This window comes from Antrostomus carolinensis, unplaced genomic scaffold (assembly GCF_000700745.2).
Source record: "Antrostomus carolinensis isolate BGI_N321 unplaced genomic scaffold, ASM70074v2 scaffold2470, whole genome shotgun sequence".
Classification (NCBI taxonomy): Eukaryota; Metazoa; Chordata; class Aves; order Caprimulgiformes; family Caprimulgidae; genus Antrostomus; species Antrostomus carolinensis.
In genome coordinates this window covers 6,557-23,881 of record NW_010288869.1, presented here as the reverse complement: position 1 = coordinate 23,881, position 17,325 = coordinate 6,557, and the positions used below count along the sequence as shown (strand labels likewise).

General features: G+C 37.3%; 1 protein-coding gene across 2 annotated transcripts in view; it reads right to left on the bottom strand.

Moving 5' to 3' along the window:
- CYRIB (CYFIP related Rac1 interactor B) overlaps positions 1-8,055 on the bottom strand; it is an 18,244-nt gene extending 10,189 nt beyond the window's left edge. Inside the window, exons 1-2 of one of the 2 annotated variants that reach the window (XM_010167819.2) lie at positions 7,977-8,055; positions 848-969 (exon numbers count right to left, since the gene is read on the bottom strand). In XM_010167819.2, coding sequence (XP_010166121.1) covers positions 848-969; positions 7,977-8,049 — 195 coding nt within the window. In that variant the 5' untranslated portion in view covers positions 8,050-8,055. The remainder of the gene's footprint in view (positions 1-847; positions 970-7,976) is intronic. The other variant, XM_029084892.1, reaches the window with a different exon arrangement.
- Positions 8,056-17,325: the final 9,270 nt, after the last annotated feature.

Below are 17,325 nucleotides of genomic sequence, written 5' to 3'. Positions count from 1 at the left end.
TCCTGCTGGATCCTACAGCCTCACCCCAAACATGCTCCTTCCTTGAAGTACAAATGAGTTATCTCCCCTCCTAAGGGTGTATTTGACAGCTACCATCCTTAAACCTACCTTATCAATTCAACAGAGACTGAATAAAAACTCATTGTACTTTAAAGCTGAATGGCTCCAAGTACCTCAAATTCAACTAGAGTGAGCAGAGACTCCTTACGTACTAGGATTTCCTAAGAGTATGTTACAGTAACTCCTCACTTTAGGAGTAAAGTAATCCCATTGCTGCATCTGAGGAAGAAGGGAAGGGGGTTGAGAGGGTATTTATTCCACCCTTTCTTAAAGGTAAAGGAAAAATGGAGTGACATGCTGTAAAGAAACTCTGTTTCTGTTCTAAACATCTACTTTAGTAAACAAAAGCCAATTAAAACTGATTGAAAATGTGATGTCTTTTGTGTTGGGATTACCACACATCAGACTTCTCCAATTAGCGTACAAAAAGATGTCGACACTACTCAATATTGCATTGTAGTCACATCACGCTCTTTCCAAATTCACCACTAACTCAAGAAGAGCTTATGTGGGAATGTAAAGAAAAATCAATAGCAACAATTCCAGAAAGAGTTTGAGAAGCATCATCTGCTATTGTATATGGGCATTAATACTACTGAAACAAGCGACATCTGTCTCACTGTTAAAAAGGAACATTCCAGAGCAGAAATTCAAGACAGCAATTTTAATAGACAACATGCTCTGCCAAAACAGCTCTTGCAAGCAAAGTTAAAATCCAGCAGTATTTGGTTAGGATCAGACAAGGAACAAGCACAGGTTGTGCACAATCATAACGCTCTAGGCTCACCTCTCGTATTTCATGGCCAGCTCCTCTATATGACTGCAAGTCTTCCAGTATTCCTTCTGCATCCTTTAACACTACATTCACCTGATTATAAATTTCCTTTTCAGATTCTGTAGGTTGAGCATCTAAACAGTAGAACATATTAAATATATATATATATTTTTAACAACAATATGGAATTCAATAGGCACACCAACAGCTATGGGACAAATTGTTCATGCAGCAACTCATCAAGAATTTTCATTCTCTGAAGAGCTACCACAATGTATGAGGAACTCCAAGGAAGTAATTGCATTCATTTTAGTAGTCTTTTAGCTTCATCTAGCATCCCAAAAATTCACCTGGAATCTATCCTTCCTGGCTTATTTAAAATTGAGTTAGGAGAAGAAATGTCTTTATGACTATCATGTCAATCTCACCTTGGAGTGCAGTACAAGCTCAATGGAAGAGACAGGCAAGCACTCAAAAGACACACTCTGCAGATATTACAGGAGGTGTTCATGTCTATTGTTATTTAGAAACACTGCATCAGATTATTTTCCATCTTCCCTGCCTCCCTTTTTACTGGTTGGGAAAGGAACCGTACCTTTTACTTCTCAATATATTTAATTCTCAAAACATACTCTTTATTGCACTAATTGCAAAATCAGAGTTGAGAACAAAAAGATCCAGTGTAGACTTGTTCTCTTTTTTTCCTCCCCTCTTTTTAAGGATATATGCTGTCTCCTAGATTTTCTATATTTAGCTAAAAACTTTTCAAAAGTATATTCAATCATCATTTCAGAAAAGCTACACATGCATGTTTAAAGAAATGTCATTCAATAAGAAGTATGCTTTGAGAAGAATCAAAAGGCTTTAACCTTTAAAAATAATCACCTAGTACAAATATCTCAGATCTGGTTTACCTGATATGAGATCGGTTTTTCTTTTAAAATGCTGATGGAAGCTATAAGGTTAGCTCCTTTTAGATTGATATAAAAACAGAATTGAGTTAGTTACTGAAGCTGTTACAGAAAAAAAACCTCACTTCTTTGTTTACATGTGTAAAATATGTTATGAAACACCAGGATATTTTAATCTAGGATTTCCAGTGCCAAAGGTCAGGGTATTAACAACAGATCCTTTTTCATAGGGACAAACAAAAGCTATCTATGGACAATATATCCTCATGATGTTGTGTAGCTTAAAGAGTTTGGAAAATGTCTTTTTAGAAATGCTTTTTCCATGATCCATATGTATAACTCCCACTAACAGTGATGGGAGTTAGGTACATACTTACATTAAATAGAAAAAAAATCATCAGAGTATCTTAGTGTTACACACTAGAAAAAATCATTAGAAAAATGAAGTTTGCATGAGGAGAAAATAAGTTTCATATGCATTGCCTGTCTGGATTTTGCTGTAATTTTTGCATAATACTTCTTTTTATGGTTTAATGCATAGAGAGTAGGCATTATTAGCAAATATGCCTATATATAGACCTTGCAACAGTTAAGCTGTGATATTTTGAGAACCATCAAGAATTAGCACAGGTGAAAAAAAGCTGGTCACTCCTTTTTAAAAAAAAAAAAAAAAAAAAAGAATAAGAGCACCACATTGATTAGGCATTGAGTGAAAGTGGCCAGTGCTTTTCCGATCATCACAAAGGTCACATTTATAATTTTGAAAGCTGCTGAAGACTGCTGTAAGAAATGAAGACAAAAAAAAAAAATAATGAGGGAAAAGAGCAGACAGGTAAGCATCAGTTGACTGGCAGCAGTTCATGCACAACCATGAAATGCTATAGTGAAACACAGACTAAAACGTGAATCTCTGTAGCATTCCAGATTGTGGTGTTAAATAATGCAATCAAGACTTGCCACTTGGATTGTCACACATTGAGCACATCTCTTGCCTATTTAATTTTTCATGCCATTTTTTCTTTATCTTCTCTAGTAAGGAGAGTTCAGTTCTTAACATGGGGGGGCCACAGCAGAAGAGCCCATGAGAACTCCTCCTCCTCACCTCAAAACCCACTGACAAGCAGAACAGATGTAGTACTATGACCTTCCAAGTTTAGAAATGAAAATCATCTTCCAGATACAAATTAAGTGGTCTTCACTGAACAGTTGGCTATGCAAGTCAACACCTTCTACAGCTCTGTTAGCGTGCTTCACTTAGGATGCAGTCAGCCAACTACCGTGTTTCAGTTCCCTAAAAAATTCCAGGAAATCTAAAACAATGGTTTATACTTAATATGAGATAGTGCAGGTGGTAGGGGAGGAGTTTCTTTTGTTTTGCTTGTTTGTTTTGATTATAACAAACTTATAAATATACATGTTTAAAATCCAGTAGGCACTGGATTATTTCTTTTGGTATGTATTTCATTTGATGCACCAAGTCCTCTCCAACAGAAGAAAGCTGTAAACCTGGTTTGCCCCAACTAAGCTTCTTTCCTATCTGTAATTCTTCTGTACCTAGAAAATAGGTACATTTTAAATTAAATCCATTTTTTTTTATATTCACTTCACAATAAATTTAAGATGTATTAGGATAGATTTAAAAGGCACAATATGGGAAAGCTTGAAGCCCTAGTGCCAGTTAGCTCTGAGCAATTGGTTTATTCAATTCTCAGTGCTGGTTAGGGCACTGTATTATGAAAGCCCATCACAGATGGAGAAAGAGGGAAAGGTTCCTCTTCCTAAGCACTGTTGTAATCTTTAACAGATGGAAGTGACATCCCCACATAACAGTATGTACCTGAGGACTCAAGCCACAGGACTCTCACTTGAGAATCACTGATTGTGGAACTCATTTTCCTCAGTGTGGAGTACACAAAGCAGGACAGGGAGTTGTACTTCTGGAGTTAGTCTTGACAGCTAAGAAAAAGCAACCAGCAATGCCAGGCATCCAAACAACAGGATGAAAGAGGCATACAATTTCAGGGATTTCCTTTTTCCCCTTCCATGGATTTAAGTTCCTGCTACAATTTTATGACAACACTTTACCTTTACCTGGCAACATTTTCCATATAAAGAACAAATACAGTAAGCACAGCACAGCTCACTGAAATATTCTAACGTTTTATATTGTTGACAAGGGAGCCAACCCCTGGTGATTCAAGGCACATTTCCCATTTTTAGTTCAATAGTAAGAAAGGTGAAGACTGAGAAGAGTGAAGACTAAGGTCCCTCAAGTAAATGGGAAGCTCATCTTTAAATGTACAGTTATCTAGAGCAGTAAAGTTCTGATTAAAATTAAAATTAAGAGTTCAGAAAGCTCACACGATAACATATTAAAGACAAAAGAGTAGACTTGAAACAATATACAAACGCTGTTATGTGAACTAAATGCTATGGAATTATGGCAACATATTGCACGCAGGGAACACACGCATTTAGTGACTATTTAAAAAAATACTTGGCTAGCCTACAGATCTAGTAGGGAGAGAAATTTGGGGTTAAAAGTTTATACTGCACAGCTAACACTACTTAAACTGAGATTTTTCCCAGGGAAGAACAAATCAAGCCATCTGAAACTGGCTGGGACAAAACTCACAAACAAGCAAGGGAGAGAAAAATCCCAGGCTGCTGGAGATGAAATAATTTATTAATCTCCATCATCATTACTATGGAGAATGCTATCTTTGTGGCTCCTCTGAAACCTAGCCAAGTTCTTTGGAGGTAATGCAGAATACTTTCAGCGCTAGCTTGAGATCACCATCTGCAACCAAAAGTACTCTGCATTTTAGCTACTATCCAAATCAGTAAATTTGGAAAGGATCTGCACTGTGACAGTAACGACACCAAAGTCAAAGTTAAGCTCTAAGTTTCCCACGTTGTAGGTGGCTGTTTTATGTTAACAATATTGTCCTTAAAAAGCTGTGCGTTTTCCTCTGCTCATGTTAAAGTGGCACTGTGGAGACAGTGAGAACACTCAAGACAACTATTTCTTTCAAATAGGTAAGGTGAATGACCAAAGAAAACACAAGCTTAACCAGTGTTAAGGCAAGGAAAAGTCAACAGCCCATTATATCATTTATCATAACGTTTTTTCCACTTATTCTGATAGTCACACAAATCACTGGAATCTAGCACCAAGAAAAATATCAGGGGGGGAAGAATCTTAGAAATCAGTCTAAAACTTTTCTAAATTTGGAGTTTGAATCCCTAAAAAGCTTTCTGGTCATTAGATTTTTAGCTCTTTATGGTATCGTACAAGAAACGTTTAACTAGCCTGCTCACTCCAAAGATATGTATGGGTATAAGAACAAAAGGTTTCAAACTCTGTATTACTGGGTGAGGCGTAACATAGAGCTGGCAAATTTGTTTTTAATACAGAGCTTACTTGCTCTTCCACATAAAAACACAGTGTTAAGTATCACAAGATTAAGTGCCAAGTCTTGAAGAAAGATCTTGACTGTGTCAAAGCCAAGATCCTGTCAAGGCAAGCTATCTGAAACAGAGTAGAAAGAAGCATGGCTACACAGTATAGCAGCAGAAACAAACGCAGGACAGGGTCCAAAATTAATAAAGAACAGTCTAACAATTCAGCCATAATATAAGTCACTTAATTTGACTGCATATGTAAACATTTAATGTCAGCAACCTGCTTACTCTCATGCCAAATCTTGTTCATGCTCAAAACATGCACTTTAAAACAAAACTGATAGCTAAAGAATCAGTATTTTTTTAAAATAGCAGCAATTTTTATTATAATTGATTTTAGAATTATGCCTCTTGTATCCAGCTAACCTGAATTTAATTTAATCCAATTAAATGGTCCATATCTGCAGATTAAGCTGGAGCTTCACAACTCCAATGTTCTATCCTATCAGTTCTCTCTACTTCACTAAGTCGTACCTATTCTGATGATATGTGAGATGTGGTTTTAAAAAACAGTTTTTTGCTTTCTGGTTTTTGAACACAGCCCTTGATTATCTTCCTGTTATGACTAATGTGTACGGCTATCATCTTCCAATGATAATATATTCAGAAGAGACAATGGATAAAATCAACAGTACAGGACAAGGGTTTAGACAGTTAAAACTTTAAACATCACTGAAGCAAAAACATTTTCCTCCAAGCATCGGCTCTAACATTAGAACTAATATAACCAATTGCTACTGTTTCATCAAACAACTGAAAAGTAGTTTGGGGAAGAAAAGAAGATACAATAAATCTCAAATTATCCATATCACAATACTTCATCAATTTACTGTTAAGCTATTCCACTGCATTTTATTACATGGTCAAAATATACTTGAACATTAGTTTTCTTATCTTATACTTGCTGATGTGCAGCTGGGTAAAGCAATAGCATATCCCAAAAGAAAGTAATTAAACATGCATAGCAGCAGCCAACAACACTTACCTGCCATTCTTAGGCTATATTATATCATGCAACAAAAACTAAAAGCAAGAAATACTAACAATATGTGAACCTTCCAGAACGCTTGGCATTGATCAGACAAGCTATACATCCCTTCTTTTCAAAAGCAATTTTGTCGCTATATTCCGAGCCCCCCTTTTAAGGAGGGATGAGGTTAACTGTCAAATTTCAATGCCAAATCAAGTAAGGTTCACATATACACCTCGAACGTGACGATACTGGAGAGCTATGAATAGATGTTGTGAGCCAATCTGTACCCGCAGCATTATTCAGTGGCACAGTGGAAGTAGAAAAGAGAATCAGGTTTCATATTCAGTCCTTCCTTTAAGGTGCACGTATCTGCTTGTAATTTCCATAAGTCTTCAAATAATTCAAATTCCTTTTAAAGGTTTGATTAAATCTTTGGTTTAATTTTGGTTTAAAACAGAACCATATCAGATTCCAACAGTAAAATGCCATTTGAGAGCCCTCCCCAAAATAAATATTTTACCTTTCAGAAACTAAGGTTATTTTAAAACAGATTATCGCTTTCTACAGATGTCTGCTGAACAATTATCCATAGCTCTGGCATGCAAAGCTGTTAGAAGGATGGCAAAGTGAAAACATACATTTAGTACATGACAAATGCAGTCTACTGCAGGCAAAGAGTAATAGATATATAAAATCATCTTCTCACTTTCAAAATCAAGGAAAAAATTTGGCCCCTGCTCAAGGTCTGTGCATGTCAAAACTTTTAGAAGGTTCCCCATGTTAAGGTACCTGCCAAGACAAGAATGAGAGAAAAGAAAATTTTCTTTTTATAAGAAGGATCAGCCCAAACATAGTTGATTGAAGCGGTGGGGGAAAGAAGACCAGAGTTCCATCAGGCACGAACCCGTCCTCCAGGCTGCTGCCCTGACGGGTGGAGGGATGCCCCCACCTCGAGGCCGTACAGCTGGTGATCCCAGAGATGCAATGCAGCTTTCCTGTAAGAAGTGACTACATCACTAACATCTTCACAGCTGCCCCCTTGGAGAAAGGGGCAGAACTCCCACTGCAGGCATTGCCAGTGACTAATTCTGTCCCGGTACACCCTAGCAGCAGTGTCCTGAGCAGGAGTACCACATTGAGGGCTAAGTACTGTATTTGCAAACATTGACATGGCTACAGATTTTTACCCGATGGGACAACAGAAGGAAAGAGCTTTAATTTTCTCAGCCCTTAAAATTTTGTCAGAAAACCATTATAGAAAACTGCATCAAGATCCATCATTTCAGTGTGCAGAAAGTGCTAACACAAGTATGCCTAAAACATTTGTGAAGCTCAGACAATTCCACTTTCGACTTTTAGATGTAAAAAAATGCACACTAACTGCACCATGAATGACCACAGCAGGATCAGGAATGATTTAGTACTTGCTCTGGTATAAGACAGCATTACAGTGAACAACTGCTCAGCACAGATTACCAAGGCATACTGACAGAATTTTTATGATTACTTGATTTGCAGGCAGATGGATGGACATCACTGACCACAGAGACCCAAAATGACTAAGCACAAGGAAAGAAAATTCACACAGCAGCATGATGGTGGCTTGGCTACTATTGGAGAGGAAAAAACTGGTGGGAGGAAAAAAAAAAAAAAAATGAACAGAAAAAACACATGCAACTCTTTTCAAATTGCAGATTTGCAACTGAGTCCCCTAGCCTTCACTGCAGCAGGTATAAACAACCCTACTGTTACCATTTTAAATGCACCAGCTGTGAAGGGCCGAGAGACTTACTTTCAAAATCCAAGAAAAAATGTGCTGCATTGTGGTCTATGTCCCTGGTTAGCACCTTAATGAGATTACCCATGCCAGCAAACCTAAAAATAAAAATGGCAAAATAATTTAGTTCCAACAACCATTTCCTATTTTAAATACACGCCTGGGGCTCACCAGAGCAGGGCTCCCATCAGGTTTTGCACACTGGATTCATCACCTTCTGGTAGGAAGTAGAAAACATGCACTGTACAGCGCATTTCCACTCCCCTTCTTCTCAGGGAGGAGTGATTATTGAAAAAATTAATAGCTATAGCTTTGACAAAGATAAAGATCTGAATTACTGGCTTTTTTTCATCTTTGTTTAATACATTTAAAGAATTATGTTACCTATGATGACTAATTGTTTTGCATAACCAAAGCAATCCAGAACTAACAAACACATTACTGCTTAGGACAAAAGCAACCTCAAATGAAACTGGTCTCATCACAAGCCTGATTTTTACTGTCTCTCTTATAATCCAAAATAAATTCCAGAAAGTCTCCATCTATGGCCAATGAACAGTTTTTCCCATCAAATCACGTAAAGTGACAAGTCAAACGTGCTACTTTCAAAAACAGGAGATAATCAAGTTTCAACAGTTCTTATGTTTGCCATCACATCCCAGCTAAAAGAAATGAAAAGTGGAAGAAAAATTAAATAGTAATTAGATTAAACTAGGTCAGACAAATTGACAGTTTCAAACGTTACCATAAGTTTAATGAATCCATCCCTTCAGTAGGACTACGAAAACTGCATTTCATAACAAGGCAACCTTTTCAAGGACCTTCCTATGTTTTACAGAGCCTGAAAACATACTTAAGAACCATTGCTCTGAAATATCAGGAGTTCACTGGAGTGCTGCTGCAAGACAAACACAAGACACTATCTAAAAATCTGATTTCAAATTATTTAAGAATAAGCCATCAGCAGTTTGACATCTGGATTCAAGCATAAGATCTAAAAACCAAGTTTTATATTAATGTAACTATACCAACCTACCAGTGTATGCTCTTTTATTTATTTTTTCCTTCTATTTTTACTTTTACTGATGACTGATATTTACTTGGAGGGAGGTAGCCTGACAGTAAGAATTATTAATTTATTAGGAATCAAGAAAACTGAAGCAATGTGAAGTCAAAACAAATTGCCTGGCAAAATACATTTTCAGAACTTGTGTTGCCAGATTTCTTGAGTTCCATAAGCAAAATGCAACTGGTGTGTGAGGGAAGAGCAAACTAAGAACAACACATCATTTATTTTTCAGGATCCACAAGATTCAGCAATAAATCACACAATCAACAAAAGCTAGAGAAGTAAATTGGAATTACTCCCAGATGGTTAAAATTATTCAGTCTTTGCTTCAACAACTTCCACAGAATGACCAAGCAACAGTAAAAAATGTAGATTTTCAGAAAAGTGAGTGTAATCCAACTGATCACAGTGGATTCTGACCACAGAATTTTATTACTAGGTGCATGGCTTGCTTTCTGCACATTCAGTTTTCTGCTTGAAACACCAGAAAATGCAAGTCCTGCTTCCTAAGCATTTGAACTTAAGTTTTCTGGAAAGTCTGATTAGATTTCCAAGCCTATGAGAAACACCAATTATTTAAGCAATTTTTAAATTAGGGCATCCATTTTAGACATTTATCTTAAAAATTAATCCAAAGTGTGTTTCTTCAAAGAGGCAGCTTTTCCAGAGCTTTCTATTCCATAGCTTAGTGAACTCTTCAAATGCTACACGTGCACCACTGCAGTCTAAACAAGCAAGACCAGAAAAGCAGAGAAACTACTCTTCAGTATCTTGCAAGAATGTTCTGTAACACAGAACTGAAAAAGCCACTTAGTCCACTCCCCAACAACGAGGACATTCATAAGCTGGAAAAAGCTGAAATAAAGAGGCATTCTTAAACAAATATTTTCAACAGGGATAATAATCAGCCAAAAGTACAAGCTGCCTAATGCGGATTGAGTCTGCAGATTCAGATTTAAAAACCAAACCTCAATCTCAGAACAGTGGTTACAATTCCAATGCTAACAAGCAATGCTAACAGTCAATTCCAATGCTAACAAGCGAGCAGCAAATAGATGGCAGTGACAATGTTAACTGCCTAGAGAGAACTCCAATTACACCTGCACCTACTGCCATGCTTTAGCTCTTCAGCTGCACCATCCCCTCCTCCACCAAAATATTTCCAATACTTCAAGTAAATGCTTCTGTGTAGGTTTTGCCTTTGTTTTGATATGAGCCAGTCTCCTAAGAGTTTACAAGGTCATGCATGTGGTTTAAATATTGGATAACATTGCTTCTGAAGGTCAGATTAGGGGCACGCTTACAGAGTTTAAATATTTTGAAGATAAATTTACAGAAGAGCATATAGCCACTGCAGAGCAGATTGTTTAATTGAATCCTAAAATGAGTAAGGGGTCAAGGACTCAGTCTTGCAATACAAATACCTTCTTCCCTCTGAAAAGTTTGACAATAATCATATATGGTTTCTTTTCAGGGAGTGAGTTTAACAAATAGAGAAGCACAATAAAAGGTTTGTCACTACAGTGAAACAGTAGATACGAAACAAATTCAAGCAGAAGATGCAAGCGACCTAATGGTAACAGGTCAGTGAGCAGCTTATCTGAGAAAAGGAGAGAAACTTAAGATGCTGAGAACGGATTAATTCAATTCTGACAGCAACAAGATGACAACATGTGATATAGGAATACATTTCAATTTACATGAATACAAAGCTGTGTGAACACTTGTTTGTAATGAAGTTTGTAACAGACCTCATGCATTCAGCATATCGAAAGAATCTCGACAAACTTTATAGTTACCTCACAGTTCTGCATACAGGACACGCAGTCACATTTGCTCTCTGAGCAGCAAAACATTCACTGTATATTCAGTTTTTATGGAGTGAAAGGAAATCTAGCAGAAGCTGGACAAACACAATATCTGTGAAACTTTTACCAAGATGAATTCTAACAGTTCCTCGAGGATCTCAAATATTCCTTAATACCAGAAGATTTGCTGTGTTTTAAGAACTGCAAAAATGACCATTCCTCTAAGTTGTAATGCAAAGAGTTTGACTTTAAGAAGCCAGAAAAAGAGCTTGAAAACTCAATTTAAACAAAAGTTGAGACAGTATAATTGATCTAGCATTTCTTGGGAGGACACTTTATCTCTCCCTAGCATTCAAGGTAATGCATGCAGGATCTGACAGATCGGAATTTACTCCTCTGGAGAGGCTAAGCACCAATTTCTATGAGCTCTGAAATGGCCTCCTAGAAAGGAGACCGTGGTGTCAGAGTGTGGAACTTCCCAGGTGCATGGAAGCAGCTGCAGGTCACCATGCCATGGCTCAGGTTAGATGGCTCTACGCTTCTGTACGCTGTTTTCCTTCAAAAGCCATAGCTAAGCAGCGAGAGCAGCTGACCTGTTACACTCAGGTGGAACCCTACAGAGAGGAAAATTAAACCCGACCTCTCTGAGAAGCTGATATGTCAGCAGAATACCTGGATCACTCTAGAGTAAAGCAACCTAGCTCAGAGATGTCTCAGGCTCCTGACAGATCCAGATTTACTAGAGATTCTTGTTTTGTTCAAGATGGCTCACATTTGCATTTCTACTGGGCCCAAAACACAGGACAGAAGGTCCGCTACTGGCTCTAATATTAAAGGTGAGGACAATCCGCACACAGTCACACAGTCTACTAAACTAACCATTGCAGTTATCTTCAGGGACATCTTCTATTTTATGCCCTTTAAAAGCATCACCAGCTTGGAAGATTTAGGTAGTTCTATGAAGACTTATCTTGGTAATTAACTCACCAATAGTGGCAGGCCAGTCAGTACTCATTTACCAAGCACTCCTTCAATTTCCTTGAAAGCCTACAACTTCATCTGAGGTAGAATTACTGTTTTAGAAAGTCAGATGTGGTTCCAGTTAACTAGTCCTGACGCTGAGCTATCATTGTCTAGACAAGGACATCCTTTAGCACATTGCCACACCAGTCAGTGACAATTCAAGGAAGATTTGAGCCTGTATAAAGACCAAAGCCAATAGCTGACTCAGAACATTGACTGGAGGTGACTTTTGTTGGTGCTAATACACCTTTAGACCCACAATTGTTCCAGGAAAACTGGAACAAAATCCACACTGAAGTTGTAATCCTTATCAAGGAGAATTTTGCATATTGCAATCACCAACATCAAAATACTCACACCCCCAGCCTCAAGCACAGTGTAGGTCACTACCTACTTGTTCTTCCACAGCTTCAGACTGTCAACCCTGTTCAATTTTATTTGGTATTCTAATTCAGAATATAGTACACTTCAAAACTTGCAAGCTGGTTTTTCTCCCAGGGTTCTTATTGATTTCAAGATTTTATAGTGCAGTGTCCAAAGGCAATTCATTAGTTAAACTGACAGTGGAAGAATCAGTAAAAGCACATTTTAGACCACTGAGGTCTTCTCTTGATTCAGTATCATAAAATCAGAGCAGAAAAAACCCACTAGTCTATGTCCAAAACCTGACTGTCCCTGTGAAGCTGCCCAGAATCCCTCCTGGCATGCTCTGTACTCCAGCACAATACTTGAGCCACATGGAACAGGTTATGGGAAATCAGAGTATGAGCCAAGAACATGGTTTAAACTTGACCTACTTGCAGAGGAAGACATACGGAATGCCACATTTGATTACAATGATTTGGCCCATTACAGCCTTATGGGGTTGTATGATGTTGCGTGTAGTGCCATGATCAGACAAGCGGAAAGCAAAGGCATATTTTCAAAACAAGTCTTGCACGCATGCCCTTCATGCTGAAAACATCCCTGACACATTTCACTTTGGGTTTTTTGGGGGGTTTTTTTGTTTGTTTTTTTTTCTTAAGCTAAGCCCAGGGGAAATTTAATAGAAATACAAGATGCAACTAAATTCGGCCAAGCACTGAGGATAATTCCCCCCACTCACACCTGAAAGAAAAACTGAACATTACATTAACAAGGATTTTGCTTGCAACTGGTGAGCATCTGGAAAACTTACTCTTCTAAAGGTAAAATACTACAAAGACATTCCTAAGTGACATTTTAAATTTTGCTTTGTTCTACTGGAAGAATAGCATATTTTCAAACTAGTTAAAAAAACCCAGTTAAATAAATAGATTAAAAAAATGTGTTTGTGACCACTGAAGAATGCCTGCTTCAAGAAAACATCAGCTCACCTTTAGGAAAAGCATACACTATTCCCAAGACTACTTTAATAAAGCTTAAGACTGAACAGGAATATCCAGAGTACAAAAACTATACTCCACGAAAGCCTCAGAGTCTGGAGGAAGAATTTAAGTATGACACTATATGGAAAGCACATCTAATGAAAGAGCAAACATTTTCTTCCAGGGATTGAGTTTTAAATTTTCTATTGGTCATGTATGTGTAGCATAAACATCTGATTCAGAGATATTTTGGTAAAAGAGTAAATGAAAAACATTTATAGCATTAAAAGTCTTTCATTATAGTATCATACTACACTGTTATAACAATTACAGTGTCACTATATAAAAAAAAAACCCTAGCTGAATGTCTCCCTATGTTGTTTTTCTAGGATGATAATCCTATCAGTCTGGCAATTGTTTCAAGGTTTACTGAGAATTTTCTGCCTATAGTACCTAGCCTTCAACAGGGAAGAAGATTAAAAAAAAAAAAACCCTAAACAAACCCCAAAACAACCAAAAAACCCAGTGATTGGTGGCTGCCCACATCAGCAGCCCTCAGCAACACACGGCATCACAGGACAACAGCCTATAGGAGCCAGTGCTGTTCTCTCTCCTGATGAAACAGTTAATCTTCACAGGAAGTGAGAATATATCTGTCCTCAACCTTAAAAGCTAGAGTGCTGCAAAGATGGAAACAAGCTTGTAAATTACGTTGCAGAAACCACTCTTTTTAAAAAGCTGTAATATTTTCTTTGGATTAAACATGTTTTTCTTAGTCTAATGCACATTTATTTCTTTTCTGAATAGCGCTGGAGAAACATAGATGCTCTCTGACACATTCTAAATACTGCTACTGATACTAGTTTTATATTAAATTAATAAAGATCTGTCTTTAAACAAAACCTCCAAGTAATACATTGTCCAGACAAGAAATAATTATTGAGGTAATAGTAAAAAAATAGTAGGAAAAAGACAACACATGGAAATTATCAGCCTTAGATTTAGGAAGGAGAAGCTTGATACTATTACTTTAAAACAAGTTAGATTTTGGATAATCTGGTCTTATTTTCAGGGCTCTTAATAGCTATAGTAACATTATTAATCTTAAAGGTACCAGTTCAGATACTGACATCTAAATGTTGAATCAGACACTTATATGAAATGCCACACCAGTCCCGCATAAAACACAATTTTGTTCACTGTTGGACAATTTGTTCTAGTAAATACAAGATATCACCAGCTTTTATATACACTTTTACAACACACTTCACAATCTAAAAATACGCAAAAACCTGTGTGTTGCTTCCCACTCCTGACACCTAGTGGGTATTCTTCCAAAATGCACTAATTGCAAGTGAACCATAATAAGAAGAATAACAGTTATACAAGCCACACACAAAAAAACCCTCACACCCAAGCACACCAAAAAAACCCCCAAAACAAAACAAAACAAAACAAAAAAAACACACCAAAAAAAAAACCAAACCAAAACCCAAACAACAGCAAAAAAAAAAATACACCACTGAATTCCTTGGGCTTCAATCATCAATATCTGATCTGAATCGTGGAAAAACAATTTACACTGCCAGACAGAAAAAGATTTTGTATAGGAAAGTAAGTATTCAGGCTATTTAAAAGCTTTTTAAAGCTGCCTCTGATGCCAGTGCTTTTGGCTAAACAGACTTTGATACAATAAACTGTTTTAGCTGAAACTGAAGTTGCTTTTTTTTTTTGAGATCACACATCATCAATAAAGTCTCCTTTCTGAACAAAACCGAATTCAAAACTTGTCATATCAGGAAAATGGAGGTCTGCCAGGGAAAACAGTCTAGTGAAAAAAGGCTCACATTCCTCAAAACCAGAATTGTAAAGTATGGTCAGGTCAGTGTTTATTCAGTCCATTTTTCCACTTAGAGGAAATCAAGGGAAAGGCACTGAAGAATCCACAGTTCCTTCAGAAGAGGCAGTCTTAAAGCCTTGTTAATTCAGGAATGTTTCAGTGGCACAGCTGCCACTGAATAACTTATTTGACAGGAGCTACAATAAAATAACTAAGTGTGCCCACACAAGTCTGGAATAAAACCCAATTTGTCTGGGAAGGATTACTCTTATTTTTAAAACAGAACTGGTATTGGAAAAGGGAGAGACTATGCTCCAAAAATCTGGTCTGATTTTCCCTTCATCAAGTGACTGCACAATTCTTCCAAGAGTGGGGCTAAAAAAATAGATATGCTTTCCTCTTTGAAAATGATACAACCTCAACATGCTTTCTAACTTAATTCTGCATAACCCTCTTTTTAATTCAATTACATTGCAACCATCAAAAAAAACCTACCGATTTTTTTTTTTTTTTAGTTCAGGGACATTTACATTTTAATGCAATTTACACTCTGCCTTTCTCCTTCAAAGTTTGCAATGTTAAAAGCCTTTTGCAGTGCAGTAACTCCTCCAACAGAGGTCACTACCTTACAATGTGATCTCCCAGAGACAGCAAAGCTGGTAACACAAAGTGTTCAGATTATCCTAGAGCCTTCCAGCTCCCAGAGCCAGCAATTTCCTTCCAGCCTAAGTACTGCATTTAGTCCATGATATTGTGATATTATCATGGAAATAGCGGCTGATCTTGAATTCTGTCTTTTTTCAAAGTAAGCTGAGAACATTCTATTTTTATCAGGTACATAAAAGATACAAAGAAGCATTTAACAAGATGTGGCAGATTAACAATTTTTTTGTTTTTTAAATCCTTTTACAGAAAAACTTCTTACTTTACGAAAGATAGTAAGCCTATTAAAACTGTGCTATCCTACCACATTACTCAGACAGCTTCATATTTCAAGGATGTCAGCCTGTAATTTAACAGCTGTCAAGCTCTTGTCTCCAAAAAAACCCAACAATAATTTGTGTAAATCCTTCTGCCAGCTTTTCATCTCAGAGTAAAGGAAAAAAGAAAAAGAAAAAAAATTTCCAACCAAAAAACCCCAAAGCTGTAAGTTTTATCTAACTACTAGGAACAAAAAAAATTAAATCTCTAAACTTCACTATAGTTCAACTATAGTGGATCTGCCACCTTTTAGTTGGTATTTCACTTGTGAAAAAGCACTCCCCTTCAAGCCTAGTTTTATCTGGAAATGTGTTTCCTTTCAAAGCAGCTGAATTCCTATCTCTAAGAATCAGCCTCCCACATGTTTCAGTACCCAAAGCGGATGAAGTCGCAGAGGCTCTGACAAACATCCTTGCCAATGCTGCCATCTAATGTACCAGGACAAGGAGTACAACCCTCTGCATCGCTCTTCAATACTCAAATGCTTTCTTTTAGTTTGGCTCTGAACTGTTGCACCTTCTTAGTGCCTTGGCTTGCAAAACCAACACTAACAATATTATGACAAATTATCTAGTCATCAGGTTGATGGATACAAGTATTCATTGACATATTCTATCTCAAGGGATTTTTTCAGAATGTCATAGTACTGAACCACAAACCTTGTGTGCATGAATCTGACACTGACTGTCCACCTGCAAATTCAGTTCAGTGACACAGCAGCTCTGAGCTCCCAAAAAGGAAGGGAAGTCCTATGGCCTTCCAAATCACACAGCTAGAAGGGCAGATTTCCATATTTCAGGACAGCTTTCTGATTATTTTGTGGAGTTTCCTTTTTCTGAGACACCAGTCAGACAAAGCCAGTTTGCAGAATACAGAAGGCTAATGAAACACGTCAAGTTACTGATGGTAGAATGGAAGATGACTCCAGAATGATACTCATTCCCATCCCATCTGCTTTCAGAAACAGTAACAAAACAGATGGGCATTAGATGGGGCAGAGGGATAAAATTGGTCTCTACATGGTTGCTTACTTCTTTAAAGTTTCACAAGAGATTTCTTACAAGATCAAGGTTCTACAGCCATCTTTTTTTATGATGCCTCATGAGGCACAGGATCATCTACTTTTATTGAGTTTGGATAGCTTTTCTTGTTAGAAAGCAAGTGGAAAAAAAACCCAACCAAACAGAAAAACCCAGGCCATATTGGTCCAGATTCCTTTAGCTGTGATAAATCTGATCATCTTTTATCTCATTTTCCATCCCTCCCAACATACCTCAAATTTTCTTTTAATCTTAAA